General features: G+C 46.6%; 1 protein-coding gene across 1 annotated transcript; it reads left to right on the forward strand.

Annotated features, from left to right (window-relative positions):
- The first annotated feature begins 423 nt into the window (after nt 1-423).
- On the forward strand, nt 424-17,041 carry IRF6 (interferon regulatory factor 6). Its single transcript, XM_033093968.1, has 9 exons — nt 424-638; nt 4,597-4,680; nt 5,222-5,398; nt 9,394-9,598; nt 10,611-10,739; nt 13,228-13,401; nt 14,443-14,835; nt 15,536-15,654; nt 16,324-17,041. The coding sequence occupies exons 3-9, from the start codon at nt 5,225-5,227 to the stop codon at nt 16,546-16,548; spliced, it is 1,419 nt and encodes a 472-aa protein (XP_032949859.1). The 5' UTR covers nt 424-638; nt 4,597-4,680; nt 5,222-5,224; the 3' UTR covers nt 16,549-17,041.
- Nucleotides 17,042-18,208: the final 1,167 nt, after the last annotated feature.

Here is an 18,208-nt window from a genome sequence, read left to right on the forward strand (position 1 = left end):
GTCCTGAGTTCCTTCTGCATATGCTGTTCCATTGACACAGGCCCACGGGTAGTAGGGCCAACCCAGAACCTCTAAACCCTTATCTGTGGTTAACTGTCTCCCTACCGCAGGATAATTATGGGGCATGAAGGAGGGGAGGCACGCTGTACACTTAGATCTGACCTCCCAGTCGCTTCCGGTTCCCTAGACCACCAGTTACCGCCACCCCCCCGCCCCGCCCCGCAGGAATAAGGTGTAAACCTGAGTCTGGAAATTTTCTCAGCTGGGGTTAGAAGCTGTGGAGAGCGGTGGGGCAGGGGCTGGGCGGGGCTGGGCGGGGCTGGGCCGCCGGGGAACACAGAGTATCATATTTCTCGCAACCGGCCAATCCTGCACGCAGGAGGGCGTGGCCACACCTAGGAGGCGTGGCCAGACGGCGGAGGGGCCAGCGGCGTCCAGGGCTAAGCGCTGACGTGAGCTGGGCGCACCTGGGCGGAGCAGGTAAGCGCCCGTGCGGGACAGAGAGCAGAGCCCGCAGTCCCTACCTGCGTGGAGCCAGGTATTGCCCAGCCTGTCGAGGAGTGCGGTGGCGACCAGTGATCTCAACGGGGGACTCGGTTCGGAGGGACGTCCACTTCTGGTAGCCGGATTGAGGAAAGGTGGGGACACAATTTCTGGAGACTAGTTTGAGGGAGGGGGGACACGCCCGCTGGTGGACAAGGGTCCGCTCCAGAGTTTGTGGAGTTAGGAAAACTTGCTTCGGGACAGCTGTTCGTTTGCGGATACCTTCTGGGGCTGGGTGCCTGTCGCCTAGCTCCAGGTAGCTTTTGGGCGGTCCTAGCCCTGGAGCGCTGGGCCCCTCCCGACCCCACGCTCGGTCGACTCCCTTTCCCTCCCCGCCCAACCGTAGTGTGCCGCTCTCGGCCCCTACCCACCCACCGTCGGATGGAGCTAAGGCGCCTCCAACCCTCCGGTCTTACCTGCTGCTGGGCCGCCGGCCCCTGTGTCCCCAAGAAGGGAATTCCCAGGCCCGCAGGCCTTTGGTCCTGGTGGGTGTTTTGCGAAATTGGGGATGGCGGACGCCAAGAGCTTGAGCCAGTTTTTCTCTCCTTGAATTTGCTTAGCACAGTCAGGCCCCCGCCCTTGGAGACATCCATGGATTTCCAAGTGGCCAAGCTAGGTGCTCGGCAAGGTGGCGCAGGGCGTGGTTGCTGGGGGGTGAGGCCCTCTTTGCCTGTAGGGGCTGGAGGGCGGGTGTGGAGAAATGTGGAAAGTCTCCCAGACCTGACTGGAAAGGAGGCCGGGGGTGCCACACTTTACAGGGAGCCTACTTGGTGGTAAAAGGGTCATCCCTGCTCCAGCCCTGCTCTTGGTGGATGTCAAAAGTGGAAGCCAAGGAAGGGAGAGGGAGAAGGCACTTGGGTCCAGTTAGTGAAGGCTGGTGCAGACCTAGGATAGTAGTTTAGGGTTAGATGTATGTGTAAGGAATGCATGACAGCAGCACCCAATAACCTGCATCTCCCTCTCATCACCCACCCACCCACCCAGCTTCAAACAAACAGGGAGGAAGAGTGTGGGAATTATGGCTAGAGACCCAGAATTTACCCCTGAGTAGGGCTGAACTATTAATAAATGGAGAAAAGACTGGGGAATCTGGAGGTTGGCATTTCACTTCCATCCTGGAGGAAGAGAAAAAACAGGACCACCACTGAGACCTGTCTGCAAGAGATAGCAGGTGTGTGTTACTCTGAGGAAAACCATTGACAGCCAAATCTCAGCTTTGGGGTTGCGGTGCCCCTGAGAACTTGTCTGGGCAGGGGCTGCAGAAGTGGCAATGGGGTATTTATAGAGGACCTGCTCTCTGCGATGGGGATGTGAGAGGAGGACGGTTAGAGCCTTGGGGAGGTTGACAGTGTGCCTGCTCGATGCCCAGCGTGAGGGGAGTGGATAGATTAGCATCTTTGTTCTTCGGCTGGTAAATACCTGTTGGAGACACAGACCTTGAATTTCTCGGTGATGGAAGCTAGAGATTCCAAGGGCTGAGTTCAACTAGGTTAAGGTTGTTTGTTCTGTAGGCATTGGGATTTGGGTGGTGAGAGTGTCTTGAAAGAGAACTCTGATTTAGGTGTGTCTGAGGGTGGGTGTCTTGTAGTCTTCTCCCTAACCACTTCATTGGCCCTCCATGCTGCTGGGATCTTTGTTGATGTTTCTGGTTTACTCTTTTAGTGTGTAGAAGGGAGGGACTTGGAAGACTGGGTGCAGTGGTAAGATTCGGTACAGCACACTGTGACTCAGGAGTGTTGGATCCAGTCCCCGGATAAAGCACTTAACTTTTCTGTGCCTCACTTAACCTAGCTATAAAATGGGGATGAAAATAATACCACTTCCAGATCATGAGGATCTGTGTCTTCCAGACACATTAGGTAAAAATGCATGTAAAAACTGTAAAGCCTCTCTAGATATAAAGGATTGTTGTTACCATGGTCTCATCAGCTGAAGGCCATCATCTTTTTATGCCTCCTAGTGGCCAAGACATGTCTTAGCTTCCCGTGGTTAAAAAAATACTACTTTTAGTTTTTTGTTTTGTTTTGTTCTTTAATTATAAATGGAAACATGTTGTTGCAGGAAAATTTGAATCATATAAAAAAGTATATAGGCGAGTGTAAAATTCACCCATAATCGTATCATCAGGTAGCCATTATGAATGTCTTGTTACATTGGTGTATTCTTTCTTTCTCTTTTTAAAATTCTGTGTGTACGTGCATATGTACACAAGTGCATATTATGTTACAAGATGGAGATACTACTATACAGTCGATAGTGTAGGCTGAATTTTCCCCTTTAACTTCATACTGTAAACGTTTCCCCAAATCCAATAAAAATTTTTCAGACACCCTGTTGTTGTTAATGGCTGCTTAATATTGCAGCCTGTGAATGTGTAATTAGCCATTCTCCTCTGTTATTGGTCGCTTCCAGTTTTTCCCTCTCTGCCTATTTTTAGAGTCTTAGTTACTGGATGGCAGGTGGGGGAGATCCTGGCTGACCTTCAGAAGGTGGAGAGGTTAGCAGTGGTGGAGGTGCGGCATGGAGGAGGGCAGGCTGGGGCGGCTGCTCATGTATGTTGCCATCTGGGGAGAACGCTGAGAACCTAGGGCTGCAGATCTTGATCATTGATCTCTATGCGTGGCTGCTTCTCCTTCCCCATCACTATGTGTAGTTCCTTGTGTTGGCCTGGTTGCCTTAGTTTTTTCTTGATGGGCGGCGGATCAACTAGGATAAGCACTTTTCCTCGATGTCCATGAGCCATCAGAGGTGTTTTTCCGGGTCTGACAGGCCCAGACATAGGACTTCGCTGCGTTGCAGTGGAAATTCGCACAAGCCCCTCTCTAGGTTGACTGGTTTGCTGTCTGTTTTTCTATTTTCCTCCTTCCCTTTTCCCATCCCCCTTCCAGTAGGCTAGGACTGAGGAGGAGAAGGTAGAACTTGCCCTTGGGAGAATATGTGTTCCTTCCTCCTTATAAGGTAAATGTTCTCCGTGGTTTGATGGCTTGTCTTGCTGCCCTACAAAACAACATAAACCAAGGCCAAGAACGTGGGGGTGGGGGGCATTTAAACACTGCATGCCAACCTCACCTGCCCACTGTGAGCTGTACTCCCAGGGGGAAGGTTTCACTTGCAGGACTTGGTAACTGGGTCAGAAGGCTCAGGTGAGAGCAGGTCCTGCCTTGCTCTTAAAGTGCCAGAGGCTGAGCTGGGTTTGGGTTTTTCCCGTTGGTTGGAAGTAGGGCTGGGGAGAGAAATGGCATTAGGGGCCACCCCCTCAGCTAAGCTCCTGTGGGGGAGCCTTCCGCTGACTCAGCTGGTTTGGTTTCTGAACCATGATCTAGGTGGGGAATTTTGGGATGTGAAGGTAACTTACTTATCTTCCTTTTCTCCTCCAGCCTTTGTGGGGCTTGAGCCATTCCAATGTGGATTTCTTCAGGAAAGAATCTGATGGAAATATTGAGCTTAGTGTTTAGTAACTAGCTAACATAGTGCTTGATGCATGGCCAAAGATATTTATTGACGATGATGGCCAAAGATATTTGTTGAATGAATGCTATCTTTTCAGGCATCACTTTCTTACCTTAAGTAAAAACAAAGTAAAATAAGAACGCCAAAGAAATCTAAACACAACATCACAGGGAAACATTTCTCCAGTGACCGGTTTTTCCTTCAGGTACCCAATCTGGGCGGGCCTGTTTCCTGCTGCGAGTGCTAGTTGCTGCCGAATGGTATCTGCTATCTGCTATGCCTGGGTATTTTTATGAGAATCAATTGCAAACTTTACCCAGGCTGGCTCCTGCAACCAGTCAATCCACTTCAGCCTCTGTAGAGAAATAAACAGACCTGGTTGAGGAGGCTGGCCTAGCAGTACAGGGCTTGTCTTCTAACTGTCTCTGGTATTCTAGGGTTAGGAACAGTGGCATTCCATTATTCTAGGGCTTCTGAGCTTTCCCAGACTCAGTTTGAGGGCAGGGTTCTCAGAGCCTTTGTCTCTAGTATTCCCAAGTCTTCTCCTCCACACTCTGGATTGTTCTGCAGATAATGAACTCAGACCCATTTTTCTTGGTACAGAATCTTTGGGTGACCCAGAGAAAGGAACGCTGTCTTGAGGCCCAGCTCTTGAGAACCCCGGGAACACACTGCCTGCTCATTTATGTAAGTGAGGACTTTGGAACCTTGCCCCTTGCCTATTTCTCTCTCACCAGGATGGTGTCATTTCTTACTAAAATATTCCCATTCCCCTGAAGTCCTCTTGTCTAAAGAGGGAGCATGCTTCAGGTCCCTGCCCATTTCCTTGCTGTTTCCATAACTTTTTTCTTCCCTCTCCTGAGATGAGGTTGAAAAGAGCAATTTTCCTTCTCTTCCAAAATCCTTGGTTCTTCAGGAAAGACTGTGTTCCAGCAGGGATGACATCATCTTTTTATTTTTCTGCTTCAGGATTTAAATGGAAGAAATGTGATCTACTTACATGATAAGTCTGATTTGGCTACAGCATGAAGTATAAATGGCTTTGGAATAAGAATCAAAAGAACCTTTTAACCTCTTTTTCTTTTCTTCCCCACCTGGCACAGTTTATTCCCATATTTAGTTTCTTTGCTGTAATCTAATGAAACTGTAGCTCTATCGTACGGGAACAGTGGCTGGGAAAAGTTCCCAGCGACTGGCCTAATTCTGCTCTCCCCACCCCTCCCCCCAGATCATGGCCCTCCATCCCCGCAGAGTTCGGCTGAAGCCCTGGCTGGTGGCCCAGGTGGATAGTGGCCTGTACCCTGGGCTCATCTGGCTACACAGGGACTCCAAACGCTTCCAGATTCCCTGGAAACATGCCACCCGGCATAGCCCCCAACAAGAGGAGGAAAACACCATTTTCAAGGTAAAGAACTTCTACCATCCGACTTGAAATGTTTTCCAGTTCTCGCAGACCTTCTTGCTTTCTTGTTCTGTTATCTCTTTTGGCATGAGGAATATACTAGATCCCCAATGCTGAGGCAACAGAATGTTTATGATGGGGTGCCCAAAGTTAGCAGGCATCGTAATTTCTCTTGTTGGGGCCCATCTAGAATGGCCCCATTTATTCTTTCCCACTGATCCAAAGTACTCAACTCATATCCCACAGGGTCCCAGGTGCAGTTGGCTAAACTCCTGTGAGTTGTTCTAAAAGCTCCTAAGTGTCAGTAATGGATTCTTCCTCTTCATTCACTCAGGGCTCTTACTGTGAAGGGAGATGCTCAGGCCCGAGAATGACCCCCCAGACCAGGGAGAACTATTGAGTGTCAGCAGGCTCCTAACATAGCCTGTAGGATGGGTGTAAAGGGCCCTCTGCAAGTTTTCTTTGGGTATTAAAATATTGTGCCTCATTCATAACCTTTGCTTAAAAATTAAAGGTTATTTCATTATAAGTTTTTAATTCTACAAGTATGGTTTCTTAAATAAAAAAACAACATCGGGAATATAGTTAGGAATATTGTAATAACTATGTGTGGTGTCAGATGGGTAATAGATTTACCGGGGTGATCATGTCGTAAGTTACATAAATGTCTAATCACCATGTTATACAACTGAAACTAATATAATATTGTATGTCAACTAGAATCGAAGAAAAAATTTTTTAAATTAAAATAAACCTACATTGAAACACACAAAAAAATAGATCCAATATGAGAATAATTTTATTTAACTGAAAACAAGATGTAATCACATGACGTTTTACAAAATTTAAGTGAAACCAAAGCTTGACTGGAGACAGAAGTAGGTGGGAAGCTGGTTGTGGGGAGGGATATGATGTGGGTGGTGATTCTGGAGCCTGTGCCTCAGCTCCAGACCAACTTCTCTGTGCCGGTCAGCCCTCCATCTCATGAAAAGCTTTTGTTCCTGGACCCCTAAGACACAGAGAAGTGAGTTCATCCTTTTCTTCCCTGACTGTAAGCTGGGAAGCCACCAGTGAAATCCAGGCCCTACTATGGCCTCTCAAGGTTGATGCTTCAGCTTCTTGCTGAGGTTGGATCTGGAAAGGTGGGGTCACATCTCAAAGAAGAGCCATCCTGAAGATGTTTCCCATCTAACTCAGTTATGACAGGTGTGGCGAGCAGAGGCGGAGAGAAAAGTGGCCTGATAGTACTTGGAAAGGAAATGAGCCCTTTTAATTTAAAAATTAAATAATGATGTAAAAGTGGTAGGTCCACATCTGTAAACCAGCACCAACTCTGAGTTGGGGTGGAGTGGGGGATGGGCCTGTCCTGGCCCAGCTGGCCTTCCATTGTAGCCTTGGTCTGAAACTGGGTTTTCTGTTAAATTGTCTGGTGGTGGCTGGCCATAGGGGGAAGAGGCTGGTTCCTGAAATCCCCACTCAGGAGAATGGTCTGCGTGCTTAGGGCTTGAGGAAAAGGTGGCTGTGGGAAGCTGCTTTGTCTTATTTATATCTGTAGATCTCTTTTCAGAATGCTAAGGGAGAACCTTGGAATTCAGAAGAAGCGTGAGGTTTTCTTCACAGAACCAAGCTCTGACAGGCCTTTGGCAGGATATGTGGGGTGAGGGGGGTGGGGCAGTAGCATTAAGTGGGTGCCTGGTCCATACTCTTATATCCATTGTCTCATTTAATTCTTGACAATTCTATAAGAGAGTTATTATCCGCATGTTGTAGTTGCAGAATCTAAGTCTCAGAAGGGCTGAGTAGCTTGCCCAAATCACACAGCCAATAAGTGGTGGGGTCAGGATTTGAGTCCAGGCCTATCTGCTGCCCCGTTCCCATACTGCCCCTTCTGTCTGGGAGTTGGAAGACCTGGCTCAGATCCTAGTACCATCAATTGCATGTGTGGTCTTGAGCATGTCACATAATTTTTTGGGGATTTAGTTTCCCCTTCAGTAAAATGGGGATGAACCCAGTGTCTTGTTTGCCTCACAGGATTGTTGTGAAAATTGAGTGAAAGAATGTATAGGAAGGGACTGATAAGTTACCATAAAAATGCAGAGATTATTTCCATTTTAGGAAGAGACATAGGGACCTGCGCAGGGACCAGGATCTCAGAAGCATGACTCAGAATGGGTTGAACAAGTGATATTTATAAATCATAATGATCTGGCTATGTGGCAGGTGCTACCTTCTGCTGTGTCAGCCTCGAGTTCTCTGTGTCATCCTAGTGGGCCCGGGAAATGGCTCTGTTGTGAGGAGGAGTTCTGAGGCTGTGGTTCTGGGGTCGTCTGGTTGCTCTCTATAAAGGGGCAGAGATTTAGGGAGCCACAGAAATTTGCAGGCCCAAGCCAGAGTCAGCACAGCCCGAGCCAGTTGGGTGCGGCCAGAGTGGGAGTGGGCACAGAGGATCAGAAAAGCAGAAGACGCAGTGAGGCCAGGGAGCATGAGGCACAAGTGGAGATGTGTTCCTTAGATGCTAGGGACCAGGGGGGTTGAAATCCCCTATCGGGGGCTGGATGGAAAGATGCCCGCTCAGCCACCTGGTCTGCACAACTTCGTCAAACCTCTTCATTCCGTACTTCACAACAAATAGAGGAGCCCCCTAGTCTGAGAAGACCGTAAGAAGTGAGTCTAATTTGGAGGAGAAGGGTTTAGATTAGCTATTGGAAGAAACTTTCTCGTGATTGTGACGCTGTGCAGGGAGTTACTGTGTCCGTCAGAGATACCAAAGGATGGGGCAGAACAACTCCATGTCAGCTTGAGGAAGAAGTCTTCGGTCAGGAGCAGAGGCTGGGAGTTGGGACTGGACGAGTGATAAGCCCTGTCAGCTTGAACAAGTTGCTGTGTGCTTCCTGATCTGGAGAACCCTGTAAGGGTATCCCCCCTTTTCTGCATCAGAACATACTTCACTCCTGGAGAAAGCGTAGAGATCTGAGAATATGCGTATGTTAGCAGTGGGTGAGAATAGATACCCCGTGAGCAGCAACCTAAATGCCTGTTAGACCTGGAAGGAGGAACCAGAGAGGAGGAGCCAAAGTGGTTTTAGCCCATGCCACCCGCCACTGGTGTTTCTAGAAAAATGTTTCCAGTGAAGTGGGAGTTTGAGGAAATAGGGAAAGCAGGGGGGTGTGGGTATATTAGGACTCGAGGCCCTCAACCTTAAGCTGAGCAAGCTGAAAACCCCCAAGCGTGTGCTTCCTGTCTGCCTACTGCTTCTCCTAAAGCACTTGATTTCTACAACTATTTATGCATCAGATTGAAGGTTGAAGGGGGAGGGAATAGCAAGGCAAAACTCTTCATATCATATGTCATCTCCCCTTGCCTTATTATTAAAGTTATCCATGTCAAAAAGAAAACCAAAAAAAAGAAGAAGAAAAAAGAAGACCAGAAATCCTGCTATCTGAAGTTACCATTAGCATTTTGGTGTATGTTGTTTTCAGACTTTATTTTTCAACTCTTCATTATAGCTATTTTGGTTAACGGGTGGTCCTGGCACTAACACTTGAGCTAAGGCTCCTCCTATCCAGAGACTATGTTTGCTGGTGGCTTAATTTCCCTCAGGCCCTGTCTTGCCTGGTCCCGAGGGTGGTGTTTCCTGCAGCAGTCTCTGTAAATTGGCGTTGGGATGGTGGGGCAGTCAGGTGGGGGTTGTGTGTATGTCTCTGTACCCTGTTTCCCCGAAAATAAGACCTAGCCGGACAATCAGCTCTAATATATCTTTTGGAGCAAAAATTAATATAAGACCCTGTCTTATTTTACTGTATAAGACCCGGTATAATATAATATAATATAATGTAATGTAATACTGGGTCTTATATTAATTTTTGCTCCAAAACACTCTGTAGAGCTGATAGTCTGGCTGGGCCTTATTTTCGGGGAAACGCGGTATGAGAGGGTGTGCACACTATCCAGTGTGTCCGGGTGACGATAGGCACTCACTGCAGTTTTCTATTCTGCAGGCCTGGGCTGTGGAGACAGGGAAGTACCAGGAAGGGGTGGATGACCCTGACCCGGCTAAATGGAAGGCCCAGCTCCGCTGTGCTCTCAACAAGAGCAGGGAATTCAACCTGATGTATGACGGCACCAAGGAGGTACCCATGAACCCAGTGAAGATATATCAAGTGTGTGACATCCCCCAGCCCCAGGGCTCGATCATTAACCCAGGTGAGGCCCCAGTTGCTGGGGAGAAGGTGGACAGTGTGCCAGGTTTTGGGCTGGACTCTTAAAGAGATAGTTGACTTGAAAATTGCCTGGGTTATTACATTTAAGACTGGCAAAGCAAGAAAGCCTGTCCCTATGAGGGACCCAGAGAGCAGAAGATGTAAACTCACCAAAATCTTGCTCACTTAGAGGAATAGTAAAGTGTTAGAAAGTAGAGGGAGTATAGCTTTCTACTGTAAAAATAACTTCTCTTGGGACTCGACACTGAGAGGAGAGGCTGGGTAGTTTAGAAGAAGGAGGAATTCAAACTTAGAAGGTTTGAGTTCTAAACCTTGCTTTTATCACTTCACTACTTGTGGGACATTGAATCAAGGCATTTGAGCCTCAGTTTCTTCAACTATAAAATGTGGGCACTCATCTTTTTTACCTATTCCAACGGCCATTGTAAGAATCAATTGACATGACATGTAAAAGCTATTACATTCTCTTTATAAATGTTGTGGGGAGTGATCATTTAATTGTAGGGTCTTTTCGCTAAGAGAATACCACCTGCTTCTCCTATTTACCCAATCCTTAACAAGAACGACTAAGAGGCAGATAATTTAGACTTGTCCTCCAGCAAATCTAGTGAGGCCCTGCCCTAAGGGAAGGGTCTGTTCTCCCATTAAGCTGACAGAGGAGAGAAAGAGTGTCCTTGAGTCCCTAAAAGGGATGCTGATGTATAGCAAGAGGGTTAGAGTAAGAATTAAGAGATTTCTGGAGAAGGGAAGGGGGTCTGCAGCTCCTGAAGAGGGGAGGGGAAGAGACGTTACATCAGGAGTCTGTAGGAAGAATTGGAACCAGGGGTTAGGAACAGCCTTGGCTTCCACTCTTTTTGGTTGGGGCATTGAGGGTGCACCCTGAAACTGGGGACCCTCTGTGTTTGCAGTCCCTGGCTTGTGCGGTGGGTCAGCTGCAGGGTTAAAAGTGTAACCTGAGGCGCTCACTGCGGGCTTGCGTGTCTGTTTCTTGGTAGGATCCACTGGATCTGCTCCGTGGGATGAGAAGGATAATGACGTGGATGAAGAAGATGAGGAAGATGAGCTCGATCAGTCCCAGCACCATGTTCCCATCCAGGACACCTTCCCCTTCCTGAACATCAATGGTGAATGGGGCTGATGGGTGGTACAGAGGGATGAGGAGGATGTAAGGGGCTTTGAACTTGGTACCACTGTACTGGGAGCAGTGACAGTACCCTGTGGCCAGGCTGCTGGTCTATTAGCAAGTAAGGGTCATAGGCAAGGGAACTCTGCTGGTCCCGTTACCCCAGTGGGGTGACTTCTAGGCATAGAGATCATCTTCTGATTCTTATGTGATAATTCAGAAAAGTTAACATTGTTAATTCATTCTCAATCCCATATTCAAATCCATCAGGTTTTATGTATTTTGTTGATTTCCTTCAGGCCACCTGCAGACAGCATTTTTATGAATTGTAGGCAAACTCTTTTGCTATTTCCCTCAGTGTAAATTTTGTGTCACTTCCTTAATGGGGTCTATTCTGCTAAGGCTGTATGACAGGAACTTGGGGCTTGCTTCTACAGCTCTCAGTACTAGGCTCTGATAGAGACTTTTCTTTTGTGGACTTTTTGAATTCAGCTTCCCAGGAAAGATGAGTTGAGAGCTTGGGAGGTCACTGTGTGACAGAGCAGGTCCCATTGTACATTCCGAGGATGCTCGAACACAAGGAGAATTGTCCCGCAGGATCTTCACTTGAACTGTCCACTGAAATGCTCCTAGGAAAATGGCAGGCATTCAGTTGAGCAGCTTTTCAGTGGCTTTCTAGTTCCAGCTGGCTGCTACGGGTCAAATGGGATACTTGTGCCACCTCGAAAATTTAGTGTATCAGGATGATTCCGGGGCCGGCCCGGTGGCTCAGGCGGTTAGAGCTCCGTGCTCCTAACTCCGAAGGCTGCCGGTTCGATTCCCACATGGGCCAGTGGGCTCTCAACCACAAGGTTGCCAGTTCAATTCCTCGAGTCCTGCAAGGGATGGTGGGCAGTGCCCCCTGCAACTAAGATTGAACACGGCACCTTGAGCTGAGCTGCCTCCCGGATGGCTCAGTTGGTTGGAGCGCGGGCTCTCACCCACAAGGTTGCCAGTTCAACTCCCACAAGGGATGGTAGGCTGTGCCCCCTACAACTAGCAAGGGCAACTGGACCTGGAGCTGAGCTGCGCCTTCCACAACTAAGACTGAAAGGACAACAACTTGAAGCTGAACGGCACCCTCCACAAATAAGATTGAAAGGAGAACAACTTGACTTGGAAAAAAGTCCTGGAAGTACACACTGTTCCCCAATAAAGTCCCATTCCCTTCCCCAATAAAAAAAAAAAAAAAAACTTTAAAAAAAGAGAAAAAAAGATGATTCCTTTAGGATTTTGGGGTACCCTATTCCAGGTGATGCCCCTACCTTTGAGAATTAGGAAATGACTCTTAGGCCCTGTCCCCTTGCATTCCTTCACTTACCTTGCCATTTATATCTTTGCAACCAGGTGATGAGTTAAAAATACCACAGAGCTCTTTCAGGTCAATGTTGCCACGTGCTACATTCCCACTTAATGAAATTCTAAGGGTTGGGCACCTGGAAATGTGGGATCCTTTCCCCCAAGTCCTTGGATGACTCCTTCTGTTACTCTCACCGCTTACAAGGATGCTACCTATTTCTAGGATCTTGATTTCATATTTCTGTTCATATTTTATTAAAGTTAATGTGAGGTCTTACTTTATGGGCTGCGTTGGATCCTTTTTGGAAAGATGTGGGACATATGTTAAAACAAAAAAGTAAAATGGGTACATAGATTTAACCAGACTTATACACAAAGGGTCAAAGAAACATTAACCTCTGTGATTTCAGAGCTGTTGGGACAGAGGAAGAAGAATTGTTGAAGAATAGATGCCTAAGAGGTGAGGCTAGGAGGAGAAAACTGTAGGCTTTGGAGTGAGCCAACTTTGACAATAGCAGAGAAATAGGATGGGTTTTTCATTCTCTTTAAAAAAGCTTTCATTGGATACTTTTGAGTAAATAATACTGTTACATTTAAAATTCATAACGGTACAAGGTAATCAGTTGAATGGTTTTCCTTTCATCCTGCCTCTGAATCTCCCAGTCCTTTCCTTGGAGTGGGTAGATCTTTCCAGGTTATTGGGTATCATTCCAGATGTTTTAGGCACGTAAAAGTGTTTGTTTGTTTTTAATGGAATTTCTATAAATTAACACTTACTTGAAGCTCATCAGCTCATTCAGTTGAGTTCATTTTATGGAAGAGAACCATGTTCTATTTAATTTCTAGGGTCAGATTTTACTACAGGGAACCTCTCATTCATGCTCATACTAATTTAACCTCAGAGAAAACTCACTTGTGTATCTTCAGCAAATGCAGGTTTTCAGAACTATGAGTTTATGGCAGTACTAATTTGATTAGGAAACAGAAGCAGGGGAACCTTGATTCTCACTGTGTTAGTTGTGGGAATCAGGAATGGGCTGCCACATTGAGTCGTGTTCCAGTCTGTTACCTTTGTTAGGTTTTAGAGCCTCAGACCAGGTGATGTGCATGTGTGGTGCCCTTGCCTCCTCAACCACATCCTTCTGTTCTAGGTTCTCCCATGGCACCAGCCAGTGTGGGCAACTGCAGTGTAGGCAACTGCAGTGTGGGCAACTGCAGCCCTGAAACAGTGTGGCCCAAAACTGAGCCTCTGGAGATGGAAGTACCCCAGGCACCTATACAGCCCTTCTATAGCTCTCCCGAACTATGGATCAGCTCTCTTCCAAGTAAGTGATGGGTCTTTAGCTCTTATTATAGTCCCTTCCTGCCCTGCTGTCTGCCTTCTGCCTCTATTTCTTTGCCTTGTACAGAAGAGCTACCATTCCCACAGGTACCCTCTGTGTTTGGTTCCTGGCCAGCTGATGAGGAGTCACCAGGGAAGAAGTAAAGAAACATTAGCCCGTAGCTAATTGCCCATAGGTAACTGGGCACGCTCTCATTGGTTACAGCTCCAGGTTACTTAGCTCGGTTGAATGGGAGGCCTGGGTTTATCAGTTTGGCTAGGGGATTTGGGGACAAGGCCAGTTGTGGGATAGGGAGGTTAATGGCCTTTGATTTGTTCAAGGAGGTTCTTGAATTTTGAGGGGCTTTAGGGCTAAGAGAAAATCTCTTTTGAATTGGGCACAAATTTATCTCAATGAAGAATCAATGTCATTGTCCTGTCTCCCTTTCACGTTACGTATGGTGGTGGTGGTGGTGGGGTGAGTGCTAGAATTTTGTCCAAGAGGCTAATAGCTTTGACAAGACCATAGGTTCAATGCTGAGTGAAAATTTACTTTGCTGTGAACTATGTCCTTTTATGATATATTGTTGGAACAGATCCACAGTGTGTGCTCAGTGTGTAATTTTCAGCAAGATGGCTTGGTATTTCTTGTTCTTCCTCTTGTTTCTTTAAACAGCAAGCCAAAACTGAGACATAACCAGATACATTAGTTTTTCGCTTTTTCCAATGCCTATTGATGTGAAGACTCAGTATGAAATGGGGAGACCAGGACCCAGAACTTTGCTTGGAGAAATTGTAGCCTTTATGGTGCGGTGATTGAACAGAGATAGTAGAGATGGACCTTGAACTGTTTGCTCCATGGCAGTCCTTTGAGCAACTATTTCAGGGATATGTTGATGTCTCCCTTTATTGCAGAAAGGATAACTATGGCAGTGACCTTCCTCAATGCTGGTTGAAAGGTGCCTTAATCTTGATGGACTTGTATGAGTCTTAGGGATGAACAGGCAGCAGAGCAGGACTCTTACTGTCCTCTCTCACCTTGCAGTGACTGACCTGGACATCAAGTTTCAGTACCGTGGGAAGGAGTATGCGCAGACCATGACCGTGAGCAACCCCCAGGGCTGCCGGCTCTTCTATGGAGACCTGGGGCCCATGCCTGACCAGGAGGAGCTCTTTGGTCCTGTCAGCCTGGAGCAGGTCAAGTTCCCAGGTCCGGAGCATATCACCAATGAGAAGCAGAAGCTATTTACCAGCAAGCTGCTAGATGTCATGGACAGAGGACTGATCCTGGAGGTCAGCGGTCACGCCATTTATGCCATCAGGCTGTGCCAGTGCAAGGTGTACTGGTCTGGGCCGTGTGCCCCATCGCTTGTTGCCCCAAACCTGATTGAGAGACAAAAGAAGGTCAAACTGTTTTGTCTGGAAACATTCCTTAGTGGTGAGTCTTTTTTCAGAAGGTTGATGGTGGGATCTGCTCCCTGGATGTATGTCTTCCTCCTTCCTTCCCCCCGTTCCTGGCTCTGCAAAGAAAGATCTTAGCCAAAAAATTTATTCTGGAAAAAGTCGAGGTAGAAGAGAACCTTGGTTCTGCAAAATGAAAGTGACCTGGGCAACAAAGAAGGGCATTCCACTCCAATGCCATGTACTTGGAAGATATTTTGAGGTTAGTTTTGGCTCTTTTACTGGCAAAAGAGGGAAACAACCTTGTCATTACCTCCCAAATGCCGCCAGCTTACCCTTAACTTTGGAAGGTGACCCTGTTCATCATAATCAGCAAAACGTACACTCTTCTCCTTTGGGAAGTATCTGAGTGGTGAAGTCAATCAGATAAATTTAGAGAGAGCATTGAGTTGTGAATTTTGTAGTGTGGTGTGAACCCCAAGTCTAGTTCAGTGATATCCTCTGAAATGATGAAAATGTTCTGTATGTATTTGTGTTGTTCAGTGTGGTAGCCTCTAGCCACATGTGGCTACTAAGCATGTAGATGTATCTAAGGAACTATTTAATTTTAATTGAGTTAAATTTAATAGCCATCTGTTGTGGCTAGTGGCTACCTAATTGGGCAGCATAAAAGTGGTATTTACTGAAGGGATATGGAATGACCCATGACACTGAACTTGTTCTTCCACCTTCTGCAGATCTCATTGCGCACCAGAAAGGACAGATAGAGAAGCAGCCGCCTTTTGAGATCTACTTATGCTTTGGGGAAGAATGGCCAGATGGGAAACCCCTGGAAAGGAAACTCATCTTAGTTCAGGTAAGGAGATAAGGATGTAACAACAACTCTTTGCCTTTTTGTCAATGCTTTAGCCCCTCTGTCCAGGGTAGAGTCCATCAGCCTGTGTGGGTTTGCATCCCATCAGATGGAGTAGCAGACTCAAGCTTTGTACATTGTATAGTAGGACCAAGCTGGGGAATAAATACAGGGTCCCAATGTGGCTGATTAATTTAGTGGAGATCTTACCTTTCCTTTTCTTACTGACATTACAGTCTTGCTGAAACCTAACTGGATATGACTCTTTCCAGCTCTTACAAAAACCTTTTGAGTTACTTTTAAGAACATAACCTTATTCTAGGCAGTGGCGGCAAGACTAGCTGGGTTCAGCCCCGGATTTGTGCAACAAGACAGGCAATTGATTTAATTTGGGTAAAAGTCTTGCTAAATAAGCAGTTGTTTATTTAGGCATGTGATGTGATGCTACATCTAGGTTCTTTACCTTCATTTGAACCAACTTTTAAAGTGAACTTCAATAGGATGTTTCAGAGAGATGAAAGCATATCCTGTATCTAGACGTTAGAGTGGGGTGGGTGGGTGGGGCTTCCACAGGGCCTCACTGGTTCTTCCTTCAACCTTGGGTCCCTCCTGCTACTTAAAAATACCTTTTCCTCAGTGGTTACCTGTGTGCTTGCTCTGTGTCCTGAACAGGTCATTCCGGTCGTGGCTCGAATGATCTACGAGATGTTTTCTGGTGATTTTACACGATCCTTTGACAGTGGCAGTGTCCGCCTGCAGATCTCAACTCCAGATATCAAAGATAACATTGTTGCTCAGCTGAAGCAGCTGTACCGCATCCTGCAAACCCAGGAAAGCTGGCAGCCCATGCAGCCCACCCCCAGCATGCAGCTGCCCCCCGACCTCCCGGCTCAGTAATCATAAATGCCATCTTCCTTCTGTTTTTTACCATTTGTACATACAGATATTTTTTATTATTCAGATTTAACTAGCTTTTTAGACCTCTTTTCTTTCTAACAATGTTAGTAGTCTCTGTCCAAATATGCCTCGCTCTTTAAAGTTGATTTAATTTATGAAAAAATCACCCTTCATACTTTTCCTTTCTTTTTTAAACCTCCCAATGGTAGTATAATGTAGTAGAAGGAAATTTCGCCTGGGAGCTTGGACACCAGGGTTCTAGCTACAGCTTTGCTTCCAACGGTGTGACCTTGAACCAAGTCATTTAACCTCTGGGCTTCAGATTCATTACTGTAAAGTGAAGGGGTTGGAATGATGCCTGAAATAATGCCAGCTTTAAAACTGACTTGATGACTTCCTTCTACCTGTACAAGGCAAAACTGCCTGGAACAGAACCCTTCTGCATTGTTCTTGTTCTACATTTTTGTTGCTTTCATTAAAGTTCCCTCAAGCACTGATTTGTCCAGGATTGATCTTTGTTTGACCTGTTCTGCTAGTATCGTAAGCTGGCTCCCTGATGGAGGAAGTGAGAGGGAGGGGAGCCGGCTGGTTGCTTAGGAACCAAGCTTGATATCTAAATAGAAATAGGTGCCAAAGTCTGAAAGTCACCTGGCCTGTGGAGTAAAAGCGCATAAATTGAGCGTCTAAAGGGAAACTATCGACAGAAGGCCCAGGGATCATGTGGAAGAATTGGGCGCGTGGTGTTCAACTTGCCACCACTCAGACCTCACTGTGTGTGTGACTCAATGGCAGCCTTCAGAGAGGATAGAGCTCTCTTTTTCTTTTTTCTTCTTTGAGGAAGATCAGGGGGTGAACTATGCAGCTAGGAAACCTCTGACTAAAAGGGACAATTCTTCCTTGGTTGGGGAATCTTACAGTCTTTTTGTCATTTGGATTATTTGCATTTGGGGAAAATGGGGTGTTGAATGCATTGAGGCCAGAGTGAAGAAGGGCTGGGCAGTGCTTTTCTGGAAAAGGCTCACCTAGCACAAACCTACTTGTCTCCCTGACCAGTAGAGGTATCTGGGTGTGAACAATTAAGGTGTAGAATTTTGCAACAAACTGGTCTTTATCGTTTAACTTTTGCTTGGTCCCTGACCCTTTTGCCCTTTGTTTTTTTGAAGATGAAATGTACATGATTTAAACTCCCAAGACCTAAATAGTAAACAATCTCTAGTTGCAGCCCCAATCCTCTCGAATACTGATGCCTATTTGTGCCAGGCCATATTCAGGGTAGCATGACGAGTCTGCTACCCTTAAACCAAGCCACCTCCTACTTGCTACTAACGTTGAGTTAGCTGAAAAGTTGGGCTAGCTTTATTTCAAAAACTATAACCTCAACTCAATCGTAGCTGGCGGTGGGACTTACTTATTTAGGATGTTTAAGCCGTGGTTTTGGGGCCTCTATGGGACTTAATGGGATCTGTTGTTGCTAAGGTATGAACCAAAGAAATCTGCGTAAAGGTGAGGTGCTCAGCTGTGAACAGAAATTGGGCTTCTAAAGACCAGGAAACATGCAAAGCATAGAAACTTTATGTGTTTTTGGTCATTCTGTTGAGTGGGTTCAGTGAGGGATTTGATCTTGATTGCTGGCTTCCTGTGTCTGTGTCTGCATAACTCC

The sequence above is a fragment of the Rhinolophus ferrumequinum genome, chromosome 22, assembly GCF_004115265.2.
Source record: "Rhinolophus ferrumequinum isolate MPI-CBG mRhiFer1 chromosome 22, mRhiFer1_v1.p, whole genome shotgun sequence".
Taxonomy (NCBI): domain Eukaryota; kingdom Metazoa; phylum Chordata; class Mammalia; order Chiroptera; family Rhinolophidae; genus Rhinolophus; species Rhinolophus ferrumequinum.